The following is a 22429-nucleotide window of genomic DNA, read 5'->3' as shown; positions in this document are numbered from 1 at the left end:
TCGCACCGGGTTCTTCGTCCCTCTTTATCTCTGCCCTTTTTGCCCGTTGTTTGGCTCTTCGCCCAGCCATTGTGCTTTGCCCGCCTCGGCAAGCCTAGTCAAAACGAAGTAGGACTCGTCCAAGACGACCTTCCATTCCGATGAAGGGACTCATTCGGTGGGCTCGGGGGAGGTGGGGGGATGGGAGGGGCGGCACCAGTGACGAGCGTGCCGGATCATCAAGCGGATCGAGTGCTGGCGCTCCCGTCCTTGACGGTACGTGAGCAAACAAGGATTCCTGCAGGGCGGCTGTCACCCGAGCTGCATGATTGGGGGGTGGTTGTGAATCGGTCTTCCCCGTCCCACTGGAATGGGTACTGGGGAAGCACGGATATGTACCACACGCATGAGGCAGGCTTGCTTTTTTTCCCCCCGACACCGGCTTGAGGTTTGGCTTCCCGGTCGGTGATTTCTGCATCGTGAGCGGAAGACGGCGTCGTGCTTGGGGATAGATATGGTGCATGGTCGAGATGCGGGTGAGGTTGACGAGAGTCCTGTCGGAGGTCCAACCACTAAAAGAGTCAAGGGCTTATCAAGGAGCAAGTCTCATTCGTCACAATCACTTCCAATAGAACGACATCTCATGAATGAAACGGCCAAGCCTTCGGTGTTCATCATCGACGGCAACGTTGTCGGCACGTCTACGGCCTACCACTTAGCCCAATGGGTTGTCACGGTGCTGAAGGGCCTTCAGAGCACGCTGGAGTGGAGGAGCCCCCCCCCCCCCCCCCCACCCGCTTCGCTCTTCGCAAGTATGTACCGCGAGAGCGGGTGGCTCATGGCAGGTCACAGCCTGGCGAGGTCGCAGCTCGACAGCACGTTCGAAACGGTCACCGGGGCCAGCCGGAAAGCTGTCTGGGTCCCCAACGGCTGGGGAGATGAGAAACAGGGGCTGGACTAACTTGTGGAGCACTGAGACCAGTTGGGTGAGCGATGTACGGTTTGATATAGGAAGATGGGTGTGCTATTCGATCGCTGGTGTCTGTAGTGGATATTGATATGTAGGTGCTTTCTGGCCAAGCCCTCACCCCTGAGAATGGCCGACGCGGCTCGGTCTCGGGTTGTCGAGTGCGTCTGCAGCAATCACTGCCACATGCTAAATCAAGCAGTTTATGTTCGACGACGACTTTGGATGACGGGAGGTGCCACACAAGAAGCGGATATAGTCGTCATAGCCGCCGTTGCTAATGCTGCAACTCTGGTCGTGACCGAGACGGAGTACGTGGCGCAGACGTCGGTGACTTGTGTCACCAAGCTCGCGTCGCACGATGTTAGAAAGGACAAAGAGACTGTCATCATCAATGATCTCGATAGAGGCAATCAGGATGTGTGGGCATGATGATTGCCTTCAGAGACGGCAGAAAAAGTAGGTTAACATCAGCACAACAAACATCATCTTCCATGCGGATGTGAGTGGCTTCATCAACCTGTGCAGCTGCCGGTGCAGGGACGGCATGTCCAGAGACCTCAACTTCAGAGTTTGCCCTTACTCGGAGACGACGGACCTGTACTTCACGACAATCAGATGGAATCATGGCTTTAAGCCCCTACCGATCGTAAGCAAATACTATACCTATTGCTAGTGGACGTGCTGGAGGGGAAGCTTGGTAAGGATTGGCTAGCCCTCTGGACCTGGAAGGATAACAAAGTGGCTGATAGCTTCCAGGACCCTAGCCTGTGGTCGTTCCGTGGCCGCTTCGTGGCTCATCCGATCCGTCCAATATCTCAGGCTGGAGAAGCCGGAGCGCGTCCGGCGACGACAGACTGCTTTGAAATGGACTCAGAGCAGGCTCTGGAACGAGTCGTGAACAAAGGACATTGTAGTTTTTCGTAGCATGAAACCATCCCACCCATCACCATGTCTAACTGTCGTGCTTTTCATTTCCAGTTACCGCGCGGATAAGCACACGATTCACGATGGCAGCCGGCTTCTCTTCACGTTCACATTCGCCGATTCTCTCAAACACCAAGATTCAAAGCACCTCCAAGACTCCTCCCACGCACCTCCCGCATCCCTGTCCGTTTCGTTCCGACGGCCCATTCGCTGGACAAGCAGATTATCCTTGTGTGAGTGACAGTGCCAATCACGCGCAGTAGCGAGAAGGGGGCCAACGCATGCCGACCCCCCGCTGGAGGATTGCAGGGGCACAATCAAGCAAACATTCCCTAGGCTGCATAAGCGACCCGGATCATGTTTGTTTGCTATTTGAACCAGGCCAACCTCGATGTCAGACGTCGACGCCGTGGGTCTCTCTCTGTCCCCTTCCCCTCTTAATCCCGCATCCCCACAATCTTGGACCTTTACTGTATCCAGGAGGTCGATTTTGGCAAACATCACGTTTCGGATGTCGTGTGAGACGTCCGTCCTGCGTGATTTCTTCCGCCACTCCAGGTAACGATGCCGTCGCCAAGGCCAGCACGGCTAATCGTGGCCGAGGAAGAACGCGTGGAAAAGAGGAGACAAAAGACTGGGTTTATCGAATTGGGTAAAACGCCATAGGGGCTCAACGTAATCGCCTGCAAGGCCTGCCATTCTCAGAGGCTGAAGTGCAATGGAGATATGCTGAACCCCGCCGCCGCCTACCGAGATGGATTGTGGCTAACCGAGCTTCAAACTCATAAAAGGGACGTCGTGCGAGCGATGCCAAACACGAGGCAAATAATGCGTGTATCCCCCAAGGCAGAAGCCCATTAGCATGCCCGAGTCGTACTTCAAAAAGCTTGAGGGGCAGGTCAGCGGTCTACAGTCTCGGCGACAAGCGCAGCGCGACAACGGCGACTCCGGAGTCTGTTTGGTCTGGGGTCGTCGACTTTACGACGCCGCTCTCGCACAGGACGAAACAGGCGGTCAAAAGAAGAGGTTCAGGAAGAACTCGGCGCCGAGCATTTCCTTAAGAGACTGCAGCAATTTTCAGGAGCGGAAACGTCCAACGACCACCCCGGCAACGGCAGGTGTATGGACTCCTCGAGGGGCACTGCGAGCTATACATATTCTCGAATCAACTTTGATTTCTCGCGTGAGTCTACAAACTTTCCTAGAATGAACATGGGGCCGTTTACATGTTCTACAGAGTCCGAGGACTCAATCAGACTTTCGCCTCGGCCTTGTGCATTTCAGCCGCTCAGGCCTTCGATGAAGGCTTCAGCGAGTACCATTGGTTATTACACAAAGGCTTCCGCGAGAGGATCAGCAGACATAGATGTCAACTGTTAGCCACCATTGAACCAATCATATACCGCTACTGGGAGCCTCTGCGGTTTCTTTCTCTTTCTTTTTGGGCCTGGCAGTCATTGTGCTTACTCGGTGTCCATCGACCGCGAAACGGGCTCGGCGGCAGCCGACGCCGACGATAGAAACGACACGGCGATCTACACGCGTACGAGAGCCTCTGTAGGGAGATGGAGTGTGTGGGCAACCCCGCAGCTACGTATTACTACGCCCTGCTTTCTGATGTCGAGGCCATACATGAGAATCTTCGACGATGACCAGGCGCTGCGGCAGGTCAGCATGGAAGCCATTGTAGGTCCCAAAGAAGGCGCATGGATGAGCTGTGCCGACTCCATGTTCCCGGACATGGGGAGTGACCTTCCATGGCCCGATGAAGGTTGGGAGAGCGTCTTGAGCACATACGCACGAAAATCAGTATTGGGATTTTTGCAAGGATGATCTGGGTATTGGATCTTAGAGAGAGCTGGCTTGGTCGATCCTTGGGAAGAAATCCTGCAGGGTACGGTACCATGAAGACATCGGGGTGAAGGACCTATGGTTCGACGTGGCTAGCTTCTGGCAGAGCTCATTATCAGAAATGGGTGTACGTAGCTGGAATTTCCGAGAAATCAAAAAGAAATCAGAGACGTTCTATCGACTTGCTTGCTCTACCCCTCGATATTTCACCTCGTTGATTTCGAAGTTAAGCAACGTATATCTTCGACCACTCAGCCAATTGGCTGTTCGGCCTTCGATTTGGTAAGCTATGAACCATATCTGCTCACATCTGCTAGCAGAAGTCATCTCATAAGGCTCATTTCCCTTCTCGTTAGTGACGGATCCTGGATATCAACTTCTTACTTGCTCAGGCCAGTAGAGCTACGTCCCCTCCGCTTCCAAAGAGCAAGTCGTGGTTGTGGAAGAAGACATCCGGAACCTGATAAGAAACCGTGTTTCCATTCAATACTGTCGAAGCAGTCAGTTGGCTCCGCTCCAGGTCTTACGGGGTCGTACATACTGTTCACGATATTAAACTGCCTGGACGACTTGGTAGAACCACCGACAATTGGCACCGGTCTCACGGGCTCGAAGAAGTCCACCAATTTTGTGATACCTGGTCTATGACCGAGAGTCTTTTAACGGCTCCAATGCCTTTAAGAAGTGACACGGAGATTGTCAAGGCCTGTGAGTCTTCAAAAACCACTGTCATCTGCCCTAATTAGGGAGGCAATGTGAGGTTAATACACGAGATCTATGATGCTTTGAGCCTCAGTATGACTGAGAACTACTGTAAAGGGCAGATCCAGTCCCTGGGAAAGGAGCCAGAGACGTGTATCCTGTTCTCCGAGTTGTTGCTGCAGCCTTTGCGTAGAATAGGTTAGGCTGATCGAGACCGAGCCGAGTCCGGTCAGTCCAATCAGACAGTGAGCCAGATTGATTCGCCTCAAGATCCATGCCTGATAATTTGCGTGTCAAGATAAGATGCACCTGCATGTATTAGCGAGTTCAATCCAAACATGGTCTTTAGAGAGGACCACGATGAATCCCATTCCCACTTTTCGTTGAAAGAGAATTAGATGAGCTTGGATCACTTTCCTCTTACCACCCTCATCAAGTTCTTAATGGGGAAATCTTCACACTCTCTCGCCTAGACATGGATACTACCAGCAGCTACGTGATCTTTTTGAGGAAGGCGTAGAGTGTACTGATGAGGCATCAAGTTTGGGCTCAAGAACGAGAATATTTCCCATCTAGCTGTCTGTGCCAACATTTACAATGGGCAATGAAGAAGATAAGGCAGAGAAAGGGAGAAACCCAGCCCTGATAAAAAAAACTTACCTTGTCGAACCTTAGGCAACAGCATAACCGCATCGGATTCGAGTCCATTGCCAAGTAGACTACTTTAAGTTTCGAAGCTTAGCCTCTTCAACATGTGAGCTAGTGATCCTACAGAACTGCAGAACCCTTAGCTGCGACCCCTGGCCGAGTCCCTATGGGTTGGACCCTGGACCCCGGACCCCAGCATTCGGGGCAAAGGTTCGGAACGGACTAGCCGCCTCAACCCCCCTGCTGGCACCTTTGACGATTCACCCCAGCTTGTGACTGGTCATGGAGTTTGTTACAACTTTGACTTGATTCATAGTGTAGAGTATGTATGTAGACTTGCTTGAATTCATGGTTGAATTAAACTCAAGGGTTAGAGCAGATGGATTGGCATCTTCAGAACAGCTTTAGATCCAGTTGTTGAAGGATTCAATCCCAGTAGAAGCCGATGGGTTTGACATCTTGCGATGGTCAGCGTGGGCTGTCTGCCAAACGACACTAACAGCATCCCGTTTACCTAGCTCCGTTGTCTCTCCACTGGCCCCAGCCGACTGCAATCTGATCTTAATTAATCGTAAAACAGAAACTTCACCGCCTTCCGCGGCCCGGCCGCACCAAAGGGGAAGGCAACTCTGGGAAGGTCTAGATGCTGCACCACTGGCGTCTAATCGCAGAAAGGCTAAACACGTCAAAGTTGGCTGGCGCCCTAGCCGAAGAGCGGGTTTGCGTTACATCGTGGGTCTGGACCGAATCCTTCACTCTTCGTTTTTTTCTTCCCTTGGTGACAACAAGCCTCGCGATGCCCGGTGAAGAGGCTACGGTAGAAGATGACCCGGCCACAAGCATCCTGAACTGGTTCCCTCGGGAGGGAGTCCCGCGCTCAGTCCGAATCGGCCAACAATATTGTCGTCCGCCTCGGTCTTCGCTGGTTCTCGGAACGAGTGTATGCGCAGCTACTGAAAGAGGCTCTTCCAAAAAGCTTGTATCGTCGGCAACCCCGGCCATCATAGTCACTGGAAGTAGGCCTGGCGCTGGGTATAAAAGAAAACCTTTCGCTCTTCCTGAAGAGATCGGGTCTTGGGACACAATCGCCAACCTCCTCTCACCTTTTCTCGGCAGTTGTCAGACTCAGATTAAAATCTAAACAGCCGCCATCATGAAGTTCACAGCAATCATCGCCCCCCTCCTGGCGCTTGTGCCCGTCTGCACGGCCAACTTCGACATCTACATGAACAACGCTTGGACCGTCCAGGGCGGATCGACAGGCTGGACCATTTTCGAAGCCGATCCTCCCTGTGGTCAGGTCAACAATGCCATCATCTACGGCAACTACGGCGACGTGAGCGGATCATATATTGGTGTCCGCTGCGTGGGAGACTGCTTCCCTTCCAACAGGCCCGACGGGATTCAAATTCTGGAAATGCACTTCAACAACAACCCCCTTTACCACTGGAGTAAGTTCATTGTCCCTCAGAGGGTTCGCAAGACGAGACAAGACGAAATAGAAAGGCTGACAGTTTCTTTTTCCATTAGCGATCTACAAGGACCGCGGTTACAAGATGTACGGCTTGGACGGCAAAGTTTACGGCGAATGCATCTTGTTCCCCGGCCACAACTACCGCTGCGACGCTTTCGGCATCACCGAGGGTTACCGCAAGTTCAGATGTCTGACGCAGTTCACTGCCCGCCAGATCACCGGCAGAAACTAGACTTCAGATTCGAAGATGAATGACTCTGAGGTGTTGCTTTGAAGACTCTCTCAGCCTAGGACAGGCGGGAGGCGTCGGCGCCTTCAGAGCGTTGTCGAATCTCTGCGATCTTGGCCAGTGTCAGAGTACGGCTCGGCTGCAAGGTCCTCAAAAACGCTTGGAGGTTGAAACATGTGTTTTTCTAGATAATTGGGTTCTTGGAGAGCACAATAAACATTCTTTGGAAACAGTCAACCGTTTGCTATCTCGAATGTCATCAATATCAGAAGCCATTTCGCGTCATGACTTCATCTTTAGTCTCGACTTAAAGCGACTACTTAGCAGAGTTTCGTCTAATTAATGGATGTTTCGTTCAAGCCTGTCTCTCAAAAAGCCAAGATGCGATGAGTAAATCTAGTTCATAAATATGCCCCAAGCGAAAAGACCCTGTCTAGAGTCAGCCAAGGAAGAAGGGTGGGAAACGTCTAACACGGCGAATGTGCAATATACATGGAACGATGCTGTAGTTGGTACCAAGAAGACGTAGACAAAGGGGGCATTAAACTGCCAGTTCTTTCTTCTGCTGGATAATACATCGTTGCTCAGTTGATTAAAAGTACGTCCAGCTGTAAATCCTACCATGGTAGCAATAGTAGCAGCGAGAACTCGATGCTAGGTTAAGCAGCGACGATGGAAATCATGCCGGTGGAACTTGTGAAGGGTGCGAATCAGCTGTTCCGTATCAAATATACTCTTCCCGACTAAACTACCAAAGCATAATACAGCGGTAGATCAATATTACTGATGGAACTAATTCCTAGTTCGTGTTCAGCCTCCTACATCTTGTTTATTGTAGATTCTGTTAGACTTAACAGAAGGTCAGCAGTTCCATTGTAAAGGCAGTGGCCTTCCTGGGAAAGTTTGTAGCATTGTAACATACCCTCTAAGCTTGTGACATCAACTGTCGACTTACACTTAGAACAAATGCTCCCGCTTTTCCGCTTGATAGTGCAATAGATATGATGAAGAGGTGGTACCGTCAATGGCTACCCCTCCCGACATTCGTTCCCAGCGACCATCACGGCAAAGACAACATCACACCGCAGGAAGCTCAAGCCTCGAGAATCACTAGCCCAACTTCATTCTCCCGAAAATACTTATTGATGAACCAGCTGGAGCTCTCGTGGGTGCTAGAGTCAAGAAGAGAATGTTGAGTTGGTTTCTCCTGACGGGAAATGCCCGAGATTGCCTTTCTTTGGAACGATGGAGAAGGCAGATCGACGAATTTTATCAACATGTCAGTATCAGCTGTTGTTTCTGATGGCCGGGATGCCCCGGCGTCAACAAGAAGCTCTCAGTGGTTACAGATTCGGAAGCCAAGTCAGTGGCTTGCACAAAAACGGCCGCGGCATCAGGACGCAACGAATCATATGGTGCGGAGATCAATACTTGCACTCGAGTCTGCAAGGATCACCGGGCCACGTGGCATATGCGGAATACCACTTCCAGCGTGAGGTGCAGGAGCTGAGCTTGTCTCTCCCTATCTGGTAAAGGCACAAAATGAACATTCCAGGTCATTCAAGTGGGATCCAAGTACAAAACGAACAGGGAGAGACCCGGATATCAGTCTTGCTTCGTCACCTCCACACCAGCCGCTTGGGGTTGGTGTCTCTTGATTCTATCAAAGTGTTCGTTGCAAAGGAAGGGAATCATGTCTCCCGTGGTGGAAAATTCGGTCTGCCTCGACATAGCGATTGACCACCGCATCAGGCGACTGTTCAAACCCGTCTTTCAGCCCCACACAGAGCCGTCCAAACACGTTTCCCGAATAGAAGCGGAAGGCCGGTCGCTGGAGCTACCTATCGCCGAGATTGAGGTCACGGCAAAGCTGGCGGGTCCGCCAGTCATGGGCGGTATCGCCGTCTTGCTTCAGCAGCCGCGGCACAACCACCCATTCGAACAAGGCCTCGATGCCGTTATCGCCGACTGCGAGACCCTCCGCGCCCTCGACGACATATTCTCAGTGGTTTCCTGCGGGACCATGGACATCAGCAAGAATATTGCCGTTATTGACCTCGTGCCGTACGTTACAAAAAGCTTGGCTGATGTCGACGACACGAGGCTAAAGAATGCTTTCCATACGTCGGTCGAGACCATCTTGGACAAGAGACCTGATGTGTTGCTTTGCGCGGGCAGATTAGACATGCCCCACGGTAGGGCAAGGAAGGTCAAGGGGTCGGCCTACATGCTTGAGCACATTGCTATAGGAAACAAGTTTGGAGACGATTCCAAGCATCCAGAAATTGCCAGAATCAGACCCGAAGGGCAAAAGCAAAAGCATGAGCTTGTCAAGTTCCGAAAGGTAAACGGCTTCCATCCGAGCCACGCGGTGAACTATCATTCGCATTTCAGTCCTCTTAGGCAGCTGCAAATCCTCATTGGCGCCGAAGTCTGTGGTGTGTACCGGAACGACTGGGCAGAAGAGCCATGGATGAATGACATCAGGGAACATTGTTCGAGATACGGGTTAGAAAGAGGTAAGAATCTGTGTAATTATATCGAATTACGACTCTTCTAGTCTTCCCCATCGCCTGCTAATCTGGGGCCTTAGCGACGCTGTCCACGAAGTCTCGAACCCGAGAAAGTCCGGGTCTAAATAAGGCCAGGGGCAAAATGTATACGCCAGAATACCAAAAGCTCTACTCTGAAGCGCTCTTGGAAATCAAGAGACTCGCCCATCCTCTCATCTCATCCGAGGAAACCTACGAGACGCTGCTCGCGAGCGGTCTCGGCGAGAAATGTAACGACGCCAGCCTTGCCCTGCGCCAGATGCTCCGCCTCAAGAACATAGGCTGGGAAGGCTCCTCCATGACCTGGAAAAATGAAGAAGCCCTCAAAACAGCAACGGCCGATACCTACCGCTTCGCCGTTGAAACCAAGCGCTTCCTTCCAAAACCCACCCAAGCTGCCCAAGACTTTGACGATGTCAACCCGCTTGAGGAAATATTTCGAAAGAACCTGGATCGCATCTCTGAGTGCATCACGGCGGTACGGCCCCGGGTGTACGCCCTTGACTTGGGTGGCGCTGCAAACGCTTTTCTGCAGTTGGCGGTTGACATAGAGACGATGCTTCTGGAGCTCCTGGAGCAGCAGGAGGAGGACCTTATAATAGAAGGTCTGCTTCAAGCGTTGACCAGCAAGATAGACAAAATGAGCCTGGCCCAAGTGATTGAGGCCGTGCCACAGTCTCAGGAGGTTAGCAGCCCGTAGCCCATTCTATCTCAGTTTCCATCATCTTGCTGCACGGCTTTCAGAGGGTTCTGGCATGTCTCCTTGAAGAAGGGCACCTTCAGGTAGCTTGTTTCTTCGAGTTGACACGGTTTGCATTTGGTGATGCTCATCTGCTGCTTGTGCCTTGCTTTCGTTGAGGCTGCTATGCCCAAGTAGATTCTTTTTCGAGGACCTGGTATCAAGTGACGATACTCTTCGAATGGTGGCTCGGTTCTCCCGGTTCATCATGCAGACAATGATAGCTCAGGCTGCCGGGCTCTCATCGAGTCTGATATGCACAAGTCCGAGGCGCTCGAAGGACGGGTCCATCTCATCCTCGTCTCCAAGACAGATTAAGGCGATCCCGGAAAACTTCTCCAGGATTTGACGGCATTCTATGACACGGAGACACATTAGCAACATAGCGTCTTCGCGCTGGTATCAGCCAAACCACTCACTATTGATGTGTGCACACCGGTCGGGTTGGTCAAATGATCGCTTTGCGACGAGCGGTCCGAGGTTCTGCAGGCCCAACACCGCGGACGATAAAACTGCCTGATGTGTAACAAAGGCCAATGAGTAGAGAGGATGGCGGTCGGCAGTTATGTGATCCAGAATGTCTACAAAGATGAATGCGCGCCGGGCACTTTCTGCCACGGCTGTGCGTGATGGGACTGTTAGCCCGAGTTGGTTAAGATATACGAAAGACTCAAGGAGACAAGTAAGATTGTTACCATTTAGAACATGCTCAAATTCACTTTCTCTCCCACGCAAGATAACTATAAGCCGCTTCGATGGAGAAGTGTCAGGGCTTTGGTTTGTCGATTCCACCCCAGTGCTGAAGTTCCGAATCATGTCTAGCATTTTGTCTGCGGCCAAGGCGTGATTGGCATTGAGGGCTGAACTGTTCCATTTGATGGGTCTCAAGAGGTCGCAGAAGATGCTTTCTCTTACCAAATCAGGTATGGTTCTGATGAGTACTCGGCCTGAGCATATCAAGTAGCTGTTGATGGTCAACTCGTCGGTAACCTCCACACACAAGGAGGGTGTTTGGGCTTTGCGACTTGACTTATGAGTCAAATGCTGATGAAGAAGAACTCTTCCGCTGATCTGGACCCCAATTAGCTTGTCAGTAACGACAGCCATCATGCCGCGTGAAACTCTATGACATACCTTTCGATCCCATGGACGCCAGCGATCTGACACACAAAATGTCTCTTCGTCGCTAAAGTATCGCAAAGATGGGCCGTGGTAGTTCCAAACAGTTGAAGAAGCTGGCTTATGGCAAAGCTCCGCGTAGGTTTTTCCTCGTGCTGTTAGTCTCTTGACCAATACATCCCTCTCAGTCGCTGGCAAAGATTTGAGAGGCACGACCGAGAGAACCTGAACGTCGATGGGCTCTTCGCCATCGTACTCTTCAATAGGTATTCAACAGGAACTCGCGGCCAGTTTGGAAACTTTTGAATTCCAAGTCAACTCTAGAGCCGTTAGTTCGAAAACCACACCATCTGGAACACGGACGAAGGAGCATTCCTGGGTTATCCAGCACTTTTCGTAGGCTAGACTCCCCATTTCGGTTCGATTCCTGGTGTATATCAAATCCCCCGGCAAAAAGAGCTTGTGCAGGTCTTTGAAAGCCACTCTCCCGGTTTTCAGCATCTTTCCCTGTTCTCCGACGGCAATTTTAAGCGAGTGTGGTCTGTCAAAGTCGCGACTCGGCACCAACGTGGTGAAAACCCAGTCCATGAGGTGTTCAATGTTCTCTTTGGTGTCATCGTCTATATCGGTTCCGCCCAGAGCCAAGTTGAGCTGTGGAAAAATGAGCAACAAAGGCATGAACGATGAGTCGAACCGGATAGAAACGGGCTTCTTGTTTGGCAAAGTATTCATCAGCGGAATAAATCCTGCCTTGACGCGTATTTCATTGATCAGTGTCTGCAGTTTCTGAGTCACGAAAAAGACGTCGCTGTCTTCTATTCGCTCATCCGAATACTCCGTTGGAGTGCTCGGGACGGCCCATCGGACACCCCGCTCAGGGTCGCGAGATGTATTGCCATGGCCTGAAGAACTGGACGAGTCCGATAGATCTTCGTACCGTGCATGCCTTTCGTCGCTAGTGGCGTCGGATGCCAAGATACTTGGAGGACGCGAATGCTGAGCTGTTGACGGCGGTTTCCGTGAATTGATGAAGGATTGAAATTCTTTCATATGTTGCGACGATGCCATTTTTTGTGCTTGTGTGAGTAATCGATGAAACTTCAGTCGGTAAAGTCCTCGAGAGGTGGGAGGAAATGAGGAAGCAGGTGCATATATGTATATGACTTGTCTCTGCGGCGGAAGAGACTTGCAGATACGAGGTCACCAATCATATACTAATGATTAGTCGCCGAGGTGGCTGGCAAACCAGAAAAATGACAGATGACCACGGCCGAGAAAATCCCTCAAAAGAACTGAGAACTGGCAACGTCGCCGAGGAGACGTGTTCAGTTGCGAATCATCTGCAATATCATCACATAAACACACTTACGTTTACATCCTTGCCGTCAGCTCTTGAAACGATGGCTGGGCCTTCAAGGCGACGAAGACATCATGTCGATTCCAGTTCATCTGAATCTATTGCCGCCCACAGCCCAGAGAGCGGGGTGAAGCCTGCAAAGCACCACAGAAGCCGGAATCTCACTGTTTCTCGAGTGATGCGGTTCTGCCTTCCTCGTCCAACAGACCGGCGCTCAAGGACTACGAACAGGCTACCACTATTCGGTAACCTGAGGCCTTATGCTGGGGACAATGCATCATGGCTTCAAGAAAGGCTTTGGGAGCTTGAAGTCAGGAGATTCATTCAAGTTGTCAACGGCACAGAGGACATGCTGGTACCCGTGTTGAAGCTCGACAGCGACGAAATCATTCATTATTCGCTCACTCGACAAAACTCAAAAAAACTGCAAGTGCTAGCAGACCGGATTCGTGCGGCTTTGCACGTGTGTGTCATAGATGACAGCCTTTTGCTCGAACGGCTCCCGGACAATACCAGGCCCTCGAAACGGTTCAGCGAGAGCTATTGGGCCCTTCGCCAGGCTTGGGGCGAGGAAGACGATTTGCCTGGCCGCCGCCAACGCTCTGATCCCGATGATATTAGTTATCAAGAGTACAAGGCAAAACGCCGAGGTGACACAGCAGAGGATCAGCATCGCAATCTCGATGACTTTGAACTTGAGCAGTGTTATTACCTTGTGGATCAGGTTACGGCGACCCTGGTTTTACTAGCGGTAAGGGGCCGGGACAATGATTACTGGCTTGTTGTTGTGCTAGCTTGTCTAGCGAAGCTTTCGACGAAGATAAAGTTCTTGGTCAGGGAATTTTCAAAAAATGTCGCAATTTGCTTTCGAAATTCGAAAGACCATCAGGATACCCTCGGACCAGAACATTTCAGGGACGACGACGCCCAACAACCGCTGAATGACAACAGTCCTACGCACACTCGCTATCGCAGGGAGGTCGAAGTTGTTTCTGGCTGGCTGACGGACTGCTTCATACGAGTTTTGAGGGGCCTCGGCGCTCAAAACCCCAGGTCGGCAAGAAGCGGCTCCGTGGACATTTGTACCATCGTTTATCCAGCCGGCATAGCTGGCACCCGCACTCTGCTCTGCCAAGCCCGGAATGGGGAGGTATCCGGTTCCCCTGGACTGATACCGGTTGCGTTCGCGTCGAACTCTATCACAATCATCGATAAACTAAGCAGCATCCTGTCGTCCAGAGCCCATATTCCACCGCCCGGGGACCAGGCCACTGATGAGACAATGAGTGATCGATCTAAAAGCGCGTCTAAAGGCTCAGATGAACCGGAGACGGTCTTGGTGGTCGAGTTGGAGCGTCACAATGAGGATGTCGATGGGGAACAGCGTTTCAATCACGTGCGGCGGCGTTTGACCATACGAACACTGTTTGATTTTGTCGCTATCGCGACGTGTCTCTCCCTCTGTCATCCCGAGGTCGGGATAGGTTTCCAAAGCAGCCTACAAACAATCAGCGCCCTCTCGGCTTTCGAGGAACCAGAGGATCATGAGTATGCCTCAACCAAAAGCGCCGCCCCCACTAGGTCAGATGTGCCGACGGAGCACACACCCTCCACAAAATCAGGGACCGCCTTCTATGCGTTTGTGAATCTTTGGGCAGATAATGCGGAAGGCGGTCGGCCAACGGACACTTTATCGTCGTTGTCGAACTCGGTAATCGCGGCAAGAAGACACAATGTGCTCGACAGACAGCTTCCGCCTCTGAACCATGCGAGGGTGGGAACATCGGCAACCAGAAATCCAAGGGAGGTTATAGCGGCTCTCAACGAGGCCCAAGAAAAGCGAAAACGTCTGGAAAATATCATCAGAAAGTGGAAGATTCATGAGTCATCCATAGTCGTTGAATGCCCTGATTTCGTCGTCAGGGTGTCGTTGTTCAGCGCAGCTCTGGTTTTGGGCGGGCTGGCTTGTGGCTTCTTTGTGGGCGAGAGGATAACGGGCGTCGACCCCTTCAATCTCACCATGTTCTCCTGGATCATTGCCGGCTTTGTGATCCTTATAGCCAAGAGCGTCAGAGTGTCTGACTGGACCTGGCGGGACTTTCTGTTTCGGCAAGTGACGTGTCGAACAGTCAAGGAAGTGGCCGACGTCGTCCCGGGGCTCGACGAGCAGGACATACTCTGTTTCTTGCTTTCGTCGGAGATCCGGAGCACATTGAAAACACGTGGCCCGTTTGGAGGCGTGTTTTACTTCTCTCCAACTGACGGCGGCTTCTCAATCGACGTTAAACCCAACCTCCAGACCTTATGGGCGGCGGGGGTTATTCCCGTCATGGTTCAAACCCTCGAAGGTCCCGTGTTGCGTTTCCTTCGGCTAGTCTCTGGCTATAATGGCCATACGTCGGTGGAAATGTCTGGCCAATGTGTTGATTGTGTCTGTAAGAATCCTCCTGACAATGCATTCGACGTAACTTCTCCAGAGGAAGGCCAGATTGACGAAGCAGTTGTTTTATTTGAAAGAATTAGCTGGATGAAGATTTTGGGGGTTTACAATGTGACTGGAGTCTCATTCCGATAGCACGGAAGCCAAGTTTTGTATATAAATTATTTTAGATTGAAACTGTAGTCTACTGATATTTCTGGTGTATGCACTACGTCAGGCGGCAGCTCGGGACTGAATGAAGAAAATACCTCCACTACTCTGCCGCTGTAGTACCACGCATCATCAATACCTTTTACATTTTTCTTAAGTATGAATTCAAGTTTTTTCAGCACTTACTGGAGTGTCATAGACACTCGGCTTAGATCTTGGTTACCTCTAAGTACCCATAGATCGTGATTCATAATGGAGAGGGGGGGTTACGCCGACATTATAAACCCAATCTTATTTCCAGTCTACATAAGCTTGGCAGATAGGGGCAGTCGATTGAGCGAAGTCCCTTTACATTCGGGCGGTATTTACTCTTTTTTCTTATTTGCTTAGCTTCCACTCTCCAGTAAACAAAAGTCTGTTGAAAGTTGTTGCAATGAAGTCTCTACAAATGAGTGTTATCGCTATGGTTGGAAGGGCCTCCATAACGGCTGTTGTTGACGTTGAGTTGATTCAATTCCTCGAACAACAGCAACGACGGCCGCGTATCGGCCACCAAGAACAGAAAACAAATGTGCCATATTGCCTATGCAAGTCACAATGCAAAGCAACTATGGGTCATCTTTACGCCATAATCACAAAAGGCAAAAGTTTCCTCAGACCCTATAACCTAACAAATGTATCTTAGACATCCATAGAGAAGAGTGTCCCCGTTATAGTAGCCCGCTCTCTCTGTGGTTTCGTCTCCTTGGTGGCTCTACATAGCAAGCCGGTTGGAAACTGTTTGAGTTTCCATCAATCTAAGACTCACATTGGTAAAAATTGCGGTCTCACACAGCTCATTGATTAACACGATAACCCTCCCCCCCCCCCCCATTCCCCCTGAAATGGCCGAGACCGATACCGAGAGCGAATCGACACCATGTGTGGAGACGCAAGCTGGAACCTTAAGACTAGAGACAACCAATGCCCTCCCGCGTCCCTTCGCAAAACGGCAATCTTCGAGGGCGATGACTCGTTAGTGCGGTTCTCAGACCACCACAGTTCCCAGTTGCGTCGGGTCTGGGTCTGGACAAAACTCGAGGATGGCTCCGGTCGTTTCGTTGGGGACCACAGGGCTGAGTTGGGCTGAGTTGGTGTCCCCCCGGTACGACGGCCTTTCCGACCATGCCGCGTTGTTAACCACTCTTTGCTCCCCCCCATCCAACTTGCATCTCGCTCGCTCTCCCGCTACAGAATGACAAACCTCTTCCTCGGACTCGCAAGACGAACGTGAAAGTGACAAGCAGACGTTCCCGCAAGGCGTCTAACGCCCCCATCCATCATCGCCGCCAGCCATGGCGAAGCTCCCGAGCAGCCAGGTCCGCCGGGTTGATTCCGACAGCTCTTCGATCAGCTGGTGAGTTGACTTCAACACTCTCTCTCTCTCTCTCACGGCCATCTCGATGTGGTCTCGCGCATCGTCCTGCAGCTGACGATCCATCGCGCCCCCACAGGGGTCTCGACTACCTCCAGGAAGAAAAGATCGCGCCTCTGACCTGGATCGAGTCCCCCGTGGCGTCCGCCGACGAGGACACGGGCGAGATCAAGCTGTGCGTGCGGCACAGCGCCAACACCATCGAGCTCTTCTCGGACCTCTTCTTCGTCGCCAACCTCGAGACCTTTACGCAGACGCACTCCATCACCAACCTCGGCAGCCTCGCGGCCTACCTCGGCTTCTTCAGCATCATCTGGTTCACCTGGTTCCAGATTACGCTGCACGATGTTCGCTTCTCCATCGACTCGGGCTACGAGCGCATGTGCAAGATCCTGCAGTTCCTGCTGTTCGTCGGCTTCGCGCTGGTGGGGTCCTCGTTCAGCCCCGGGACCAAGGAGCACAACAATGCGGTACGGGACTTCTTGTCGCTAACGTCATTGGCATTATCCTCATTGTCAACGTTGCGGTGGCGGAACACTCGGGAGACCTCCTCAAAAAGCTAACGAACTTTCAGAACTTCCAACTGCTCTGCAACATCCTCTTCGCGACTCGCCTGCTGCTCGTCGCGCAGTACTCTGTCGCCCTTCACTTCGTCCGCAAGAAGACAAAGGCCCTAAACTGGCCCCTCTCCCTCACCATTGTCCTCTTCATCTTTTCCGGCGGCGCCTTCTACTCGATGACACCGGCCTTCTCCCCCGAGTCCGGCAACGGCCTTGGCATCTACTACGTCTGGTACATCATCCTCCTGATCGAGATCGGCATCACCCTGGGACTGTCGTCCATCTGGAAGAGCCTCAGCTTCAAACACACACATCTGACGGAGCGCATGGGACTCTTTACCCTCGTCATCATCGGCGAGGGCGCCATCGGCGCCACCAAGACCATCGGCATCATCATGGGTGACACAGGCCTACGGCTCGACGCCTGCTTGATCATTGGTTGCACCGTCTTCATCCTAGTACGTAGTCGTCGTGTTGTCCATGCTATTCCTTCCGAGCCTTCCGTGGTTCTTGGACTCTTCCCCCCTTCCTCCCTCTTACTAACATGGACCAGATGTTTTGCTGGATGCTCTACTTCGACAACCCGCCGGAGTGCAAGTTCGGCACCGTCCGCCAACAGATCTGGGCGGCGCTGCACTTCCCCTTCCATCTCGGCATGATCGGTGTTGTGGAGGGGTCACAGCAGATCGCATTGGCTTGGCAGGTCCTCAGCTACTTCAGCGACTTCTTCCGAGACGTGCGCAAAGCATGCATCACCGAGAACCAGGACGGCCAGGTACTCGCCGAGTCCATCACCACCTCGTTCAAGAACCTCAAGATGCCCGACAGCGCCGAGACGCGCAGCATGATCCCCTTCATATACCAGGAGATCTACAGCATCGGCAACATCACGGGCGTCTGCTCGCCGGCCAACACGACGGGCGGCGACTCCCTCTTCCTGCCGAACGCGTTCCGGTCGATGACGAAACGCGTGCTCGGCGTGCTCTTCGAGTCGTACAACGGCGTCAGCTCGCCCACGGACGAAGACGTCGGCGAGGTCGCGCAGCCCGCCTACTCGACCGTCTACATCTACTACTGGTCCTCGTTCCTCTTCGTCGTCGCGTCCTTCGCCATCTTCATCCTCATCACCAGGCACAAGGACCGGCCCCTCAACATCTTCGACAAGGCCGCCATCACGACCAGAGGCTTGGCCGCCCTGTTGGCCGTCGGGCTGGCCGCCGGTGCGGCGTCGGACAAGTTCATCTTCAGGTATCTTGGGAGCGGCGCCACGTTGCCCACTGTGGCGTTGATCTTCTTGGTCATCTTGGCCATCGACCGGTACACAAAACACCTGAGCGCCAAAACCCTGAGACGCAATATGACGGAGACTACGGAATCCTGGGAGAGGGCTCTGGCGGAAAGGGGCATATCAGAGGCGTCGTTGGTGGTTGGCAAGGCTTAGTGCACTCCATCCGTCCATCTTATATTCTCTTCGTCGATGAGCAGCAAGGACACCTCAGTGGATCGTGTTCATCACTCTAAGACGTGTATTGCAGTCCACGCACCTGGCTATAATGCCACAGCACGGGGCGAAGGACGATTTATATTTTCCAGACTCAATTTACCCTTCGTACAGCACTATCACTGACCCATGGTGCGTGATTGCTTCAAGTCGGAATTGATTAGATAATTAGACGTTCCTATGGAGCCACTCACGTATCAATCTAATGCAGTTATTCACCAGCATAACCGGCGATTGTGGTGCCTGCACTGCCCCCCGCCTGCAAGCTTGCTGGTGCCAGGGGAGGCCACCTGAATCGTGCATGCGGCACATCCATTTTGCTCGTATCGAACGGTTGGTTGGAGACATACGCAATAATTACAACGGAGTTAATGCCCAAAACATCATTGATCCAGCAAACTTCACAATGATCCTGAAACCGAAACGACATTGACATCAGCAACACCCCAAACGACCTTCCAATCTTGTCGGTGGTCCTCTCACTGGCAGATTCGTTATCATACTACACAAATACAGCGCAATCTGTAGAGTGACGGCAGCCTGATCGTAAACCAACTTCATTAACGGGTGAGATTCTCGCAACGAGCCTCCATGTGTTGAATAATTGTTGAGCAATCAACTCAGTCCTTCTCACAATGTCTACTCGCCACCCACCCCAAAAGCCGCCGGTTTTCACCATAACGCCGACCGGCATCATTACCGAGATCAACCGCCTCATCTCAGCATCCCAGGCCGCCCAGCAGGCCATCACACACTCCGTGACAACCTCCAACGCAACCTACGACAAAGTCCTCCTCTCCCTTTCCCGTGCGGAAAACGCGCTCGCAGCGGAGTCCACCCTTCTCCTCTTTCACAACGCCGTGTCTCCGTCCCCGGAAGTCCGTGACGCCTCTGCCAGGGCCCGCAGCGCCCTCCGCGAATTTGAGCTGGAATGCTCGATGAACGAAGACCTTTTCCGCCTCGTCGATGCTGTTTACAACAACAGCGGCGAGGTCCAAGGCCTGGGGCCCGAAGCCAGAAACTATTTGAACAAGAAACACAAGGAGTTCGTCAAGAACGGTCTGCGCATCCCGGCTGGCCCCGAGCGGGACCGGTTCAAGGAAATCCGAAGCCGCATCGAAAGCCTGACGTCGGAATTTTCCAAGTCACTGGCCGAGGCCGATGTCTCCGTCTGGTTCACCCCCCACGAACTCGACGGATACCCGCAAGACTCGCTCGCGCGTCTCGAAAAGGGAGAATCTGGGGGTGAAAACGAGGGTAAGCTACGCATCAGAATCCCGAACCACCTCGCCCCCGTTCTCCGGACCGTATGCAACTCCGAAACTCGGAAGAGCGCCCGCCTGGCCTACGAGAACCGCTGTCCGGAAAACGTCGCCGTCTTCCGCGAAGTCGTAGTCCTCCGCCACGAAGCCGCCCGTCTTCTGGGCTACACCGACCACGCCTCCCTTAGCGTCGAGGACAAGATGGCCGAGTCTCCCCGGCGCGTTGACGCCTTCCTCTCCTCTCTAAGGTCGAAGCTGGCCAAGGCAGGCGAGGCTGAACGCGAGACTCTTGTCAGGCTCAAACAGCGCGATGTCGAGGCCCGAGGCGAGACCTTTGACGGCCGGCACTTCTTCATTTGGGACGTACCGTACTACAGGAATCTCCTCTCGCGAGAGCAGTACTCCGTCGACCACGAAACAATTTCGGAGTATTTCCCCCTCCAAGCGACAGTCGGGGGAATGCTGCGCATCTTTGAGCACCTCTTCGGGATGGCGTTCCACGAGATTGAGGGCGACGAGAGGGATCGTTTGTCGTCCACCGGCAAAGGAGACGACTTGGTCTGGCACCCCGATGTCCAGATCTTGAGCGCGTGGGACGCTGAGAGCGAGGGCAGCGGGTTTCTAGGGTATCTCTACCTCGACCTTTACCAACGAGACGGGAAACGAGGCAATCCCGCCAATTTCAGCCTGATCCCGGTATTACGTTCTTTCTTCGAGGCCTCCGGGATAGTGCTCCATACTGACACCCCGCGTAGGGCTTCACTAACCCAGACGGAAGCCGTACGCATCCGTCGACGGCTCTGATCTGTGCCTTTGCCCCTCCCCCCTCTGCTCACCAGCCAACCCTCCTCCGCCATTCCGATGTCGTGATGCTCTTCCACGAGCTGGGTCACGGCATTCACGACCTCGTCTCCCGCACGCAGCTCGCACGGTTCCACGGGCCCATGGGCACCGTCGTCGACTTTGGCGAGGCGCCGAGCCAGATGCTCGAGAACTGGTGCTGGACGCCAACCCAACTGAGGGGTCTCAGCCGACACTACTCGTACCTGTCCGAGGCGTGTCTCAAGGACTGGCGGGCTCGCGTGGGACAAGAGGACGCGCGGCAGCCGCCCGAGAAGATCCCGGAAGACGTGGTCGAAGGTCTCATCGAGGCTAGGCATGCCGGACAGATGATGGGCACGCTGCATCAGCTCTTCATCAGTATCTTCGACATGGCCGTCCATCAGCTCGCGGGCCAAGACGCCGTCGATAGCGTTGACTTCACGCAGCTGTGGAACAGGCTTCGTAGGGAAATCGTCCCGACCGATGACCCGTCCGTTCTGGGCGAGGGCGACGGATGGGGACACGGATACACCAACATTGGACACCTGATGGACGAGTACGATGCTGGATATTATGGCTATTTCTTGTAAGTTTTGTGGACAAGTTGTCCACAACTTGTCCAAATCCCGTAGCAGGTTCGTGGCTAATTAGTTTTTCTTGCAGCTCCAAGGTCTACGCGCAGGATATCTTCACCAATGTTTTCAAAGAAGCCCCCATGAGCCAGGGAGCAGGCCGCAGGTACCGCTACGGCGTGCTCGAGAAGGGAGGGAGTCAGCCTGAGATGAAGACGCTCACGGATTTTCTGGGGCGTGATGTCCGGATGGAGCCTTTCTATGAGGATTTGGGATTGACCATCTAGATGTGCGGAGTAAAACATCGTGGTATGTACTATGTGACCCGAAGTTTGACCTAAGGCGGAGAGCAATGACAAGATGGCTGGTTCCAGTCTCATCTCTCGCATGCATATTTGCTCAATAATCCACGGCAAACCATATAAATGGGTGGAGCGAGGCTGTTGGAATCCTTCGCGCTCTCACAGGGTCCTTACTGAACAAAAGAGGAATCTTGATTCATGGAGAGTGTCAACTTTTGGTCCCTGAGCTTTGGTCCGGCCTGTATGCAAAGCCATGTTGTGAGGTGGATTCTCAAAAGATGGATAAACGGCGACGCTGGTTTGGCGACGTAGGGGACATGACGCCGCCACGTGCCCTCAGAGGTTTGTATGAGAAGCAGTGGTGAAAGAAAGACGGCTCTCCTGCTGCCTGTCTTCTGGTTCGTGCGATTCATAATGGATCCGAAGAAATTGGTGACAGCAAGACCAGGACTCCGAAGAAACGTGACACAACGCGTGCTGGAAGATCTCAAATCGTCGGTTTCTATAAAACAACACGCCCCCTTTCCGGACACGCCCCAATTCCCGCAACGTCAGCCTCACCAAACCATAGCAGAACCTACTAATTTATAAATACACTATACAAAACTGTTCTCCTGGCAGCCTTACCGGTCTGGCAGAGTGAATGGGCTGGAGGCCACGGCAGCGTGGAGTGGCTTTACGTGACGCTGGGCTGACAGGCCAGCGAGGGGCTGCTCACCTACACTTCTGGTGCGTATAGAGAAGCAGGAAACAAAGAAGCAAAAGACAATGGCAAGTTAAAAGCAAAAGACAGGTTCAATCAGATATTTCTCTTTGTAGTTAAACCTTCTTTGGTGAGGTTTATTGTGTGCAAGACTATGAA

General features: G+C 52.7%; 8 protein-coding genes across 8 annotated transcripts; 7 read left to right on the top strand and 1 right to left on the bottom strand.

The window, feature by feature from the left end:
* Positions 1 to 622: 622 nt before the first annotated feature.
* Positions 623 to 940, top strand: CH63R_01457 (Fructosyl amino acid; the record flags this gene model as incomplete). The annotated part of the gene is made up of 1 exon (XM_018296432.1): positions 623 to 940. The coding sequence occupies one exon, from the start codon at positions 623 to 625 to the stop codon at positions 938 to 940; it is 318 nt and encodes a 105-aa protein (XP_018164794.1).
* A 1795-nt stretch (positions 941 to 2735) lies between these two features.
* On the top strand, positions 2736 to 3176 carry CH63R_01456 (uncharacterized protein; the record flags this gene model as incomplete). The annotated part of the gene is made up of 2 exons (XM_018296431.1): positions 2736 to 3056; positions 3111 to 3176. The coding sequence occupies 2 exons, from the start codon at positions 2736 to 2738 to the stop codon at positions 3174 to 3176; spliced, it is 387 nt and encodes a 128-aa protein (XP_018164793.1).
* Positions 3177 to 6227: 3051 nt separating this feature from the next.
* On the top strand, positions 6228 to 6780 carry CH63R_01455 (uncharacterized protein; the record flags this gene model as incomplete). The annotated part of the gene is made up of 2 exons (XM_018296430.1): positions 6228 to 6525; positions 6605 to 6780. The coding sequence occupies 2 exons, from the start codon at positions 6228 to 6230 to the stop codon at positions 6778 to 6780; spliced, it is 474 nt and encodes a 157-aa protein (XP_018164792.1).
* Positions 6781 to 8470: 1690 nt separating this feature from the next.
* Positions 8471 to 10029, top strand: CH63R_01454 (uncharacterized protein; the record flags this gene model as incomplete). Its single annotated transcript, XM_018296429.1, has 2 exons — positions 8471 to 9296; positions 9371 to 10029. 2 exons carry the CDS (start codon positions 8471 to 8473, stop codon positions 10027 to 10029), a joined length of 1485 nt encoding a protein of 494 aa, XP_018164791.1.
* Positions 10030 to 10293: 264 nt separating this feature from the next.
* On the bottom strand, positions 10294 to 12255 carry CH63R_01453 (uncharacterized protein; the record flags this gene model as incomplete). Its single annotated transcript, XM_018296428.1, has 4 exons — positions 10294 to 10424; positions 10488 to 11139; positions 11203 to 11444; positions 11535 to 12255. 4 exons carry the CDS (start codon positions 12253 to 12255, stop codon positions 10294 to 10296), a joined length of 1746 nt encoding a protein of 581 aa, XP_018164790.1.
* A 185-nt stretch (positions 12256 to 12440) lies between these two features.
* On the top strand, positions 12441 to 15119 carry CH63R_01452 (uncharacterized protein; the record flags this gene model as incomplete). Its single annotated transcript, XM_018296427.1, has 1 exon — positions 12441 to 15119. One exon carries the CDS (start codon positions 12441 to 12443, stop codon positions 15117 to 15119), a length of 2679 nt encoding a protein of 892 aa, XP_018164789.1.
* Positions 15120 to 16468: 1349 nt separating this feature from the next.
* Positions 16469 to 18549, top strand: CH63R_01451 (uncharacterized protein; the record flags this gene model as incomplete). Its single annotated transcript, XM_018296426.1, has 4 exons — positions 16469 to 16530; positions 16628 to 17018; positions 17123 to 17566; positions 17662 to 18549. The coding sequence occupies 4 exons, from the start codon at positions 16469 to 16471 to the stop codon at positions 18547 to 18549; spliced, it is 1785 nt and encodes a 594-aa protein (XP_018164788.1).
* Positions 18550 to 19244: 695 nt separating this feature from the next.
* Positions 19245 to 21552, top strand: CH63R_01450 (Metallopeptidase MepB; the record flags this gene model as incomplete). The annotated part of the gene is made up of 3 exons (XM_018296425.1): positions 19245 to 20567; positions 20627 to 21279; positions 21357 to 21552. The coding sequence occupies 3 exons, from the start codon at positions 19245 to 19247 to the stop codon at positions 21550 to 21552; spliced, it is 2172 nt and encodes a 723-aa protein (XP_018164787.1).
* Positions 21553 to 22429: the final 877 nt, after the last annotated feature.

This window comes from Colletotrichum higginsianum, chromosome 1, assembly GCF_001672515.1.
Source record: "Colletotrichum higginsianum IMI 349063 chromosome 1, whole genome shotgun sequence".
Taxonomy (NCBI): Eukaryota; Fungi; Ascomycota; class Sordariomycetes; order Glomerellales; family Glomerellaceae; genus Colletotrichum; species Colletotrichum higginsianum.
Note: the sequence above shows the minus strand (reverse complement) of the source record. Positions and strands in the feature narration are given on the sequence as shown.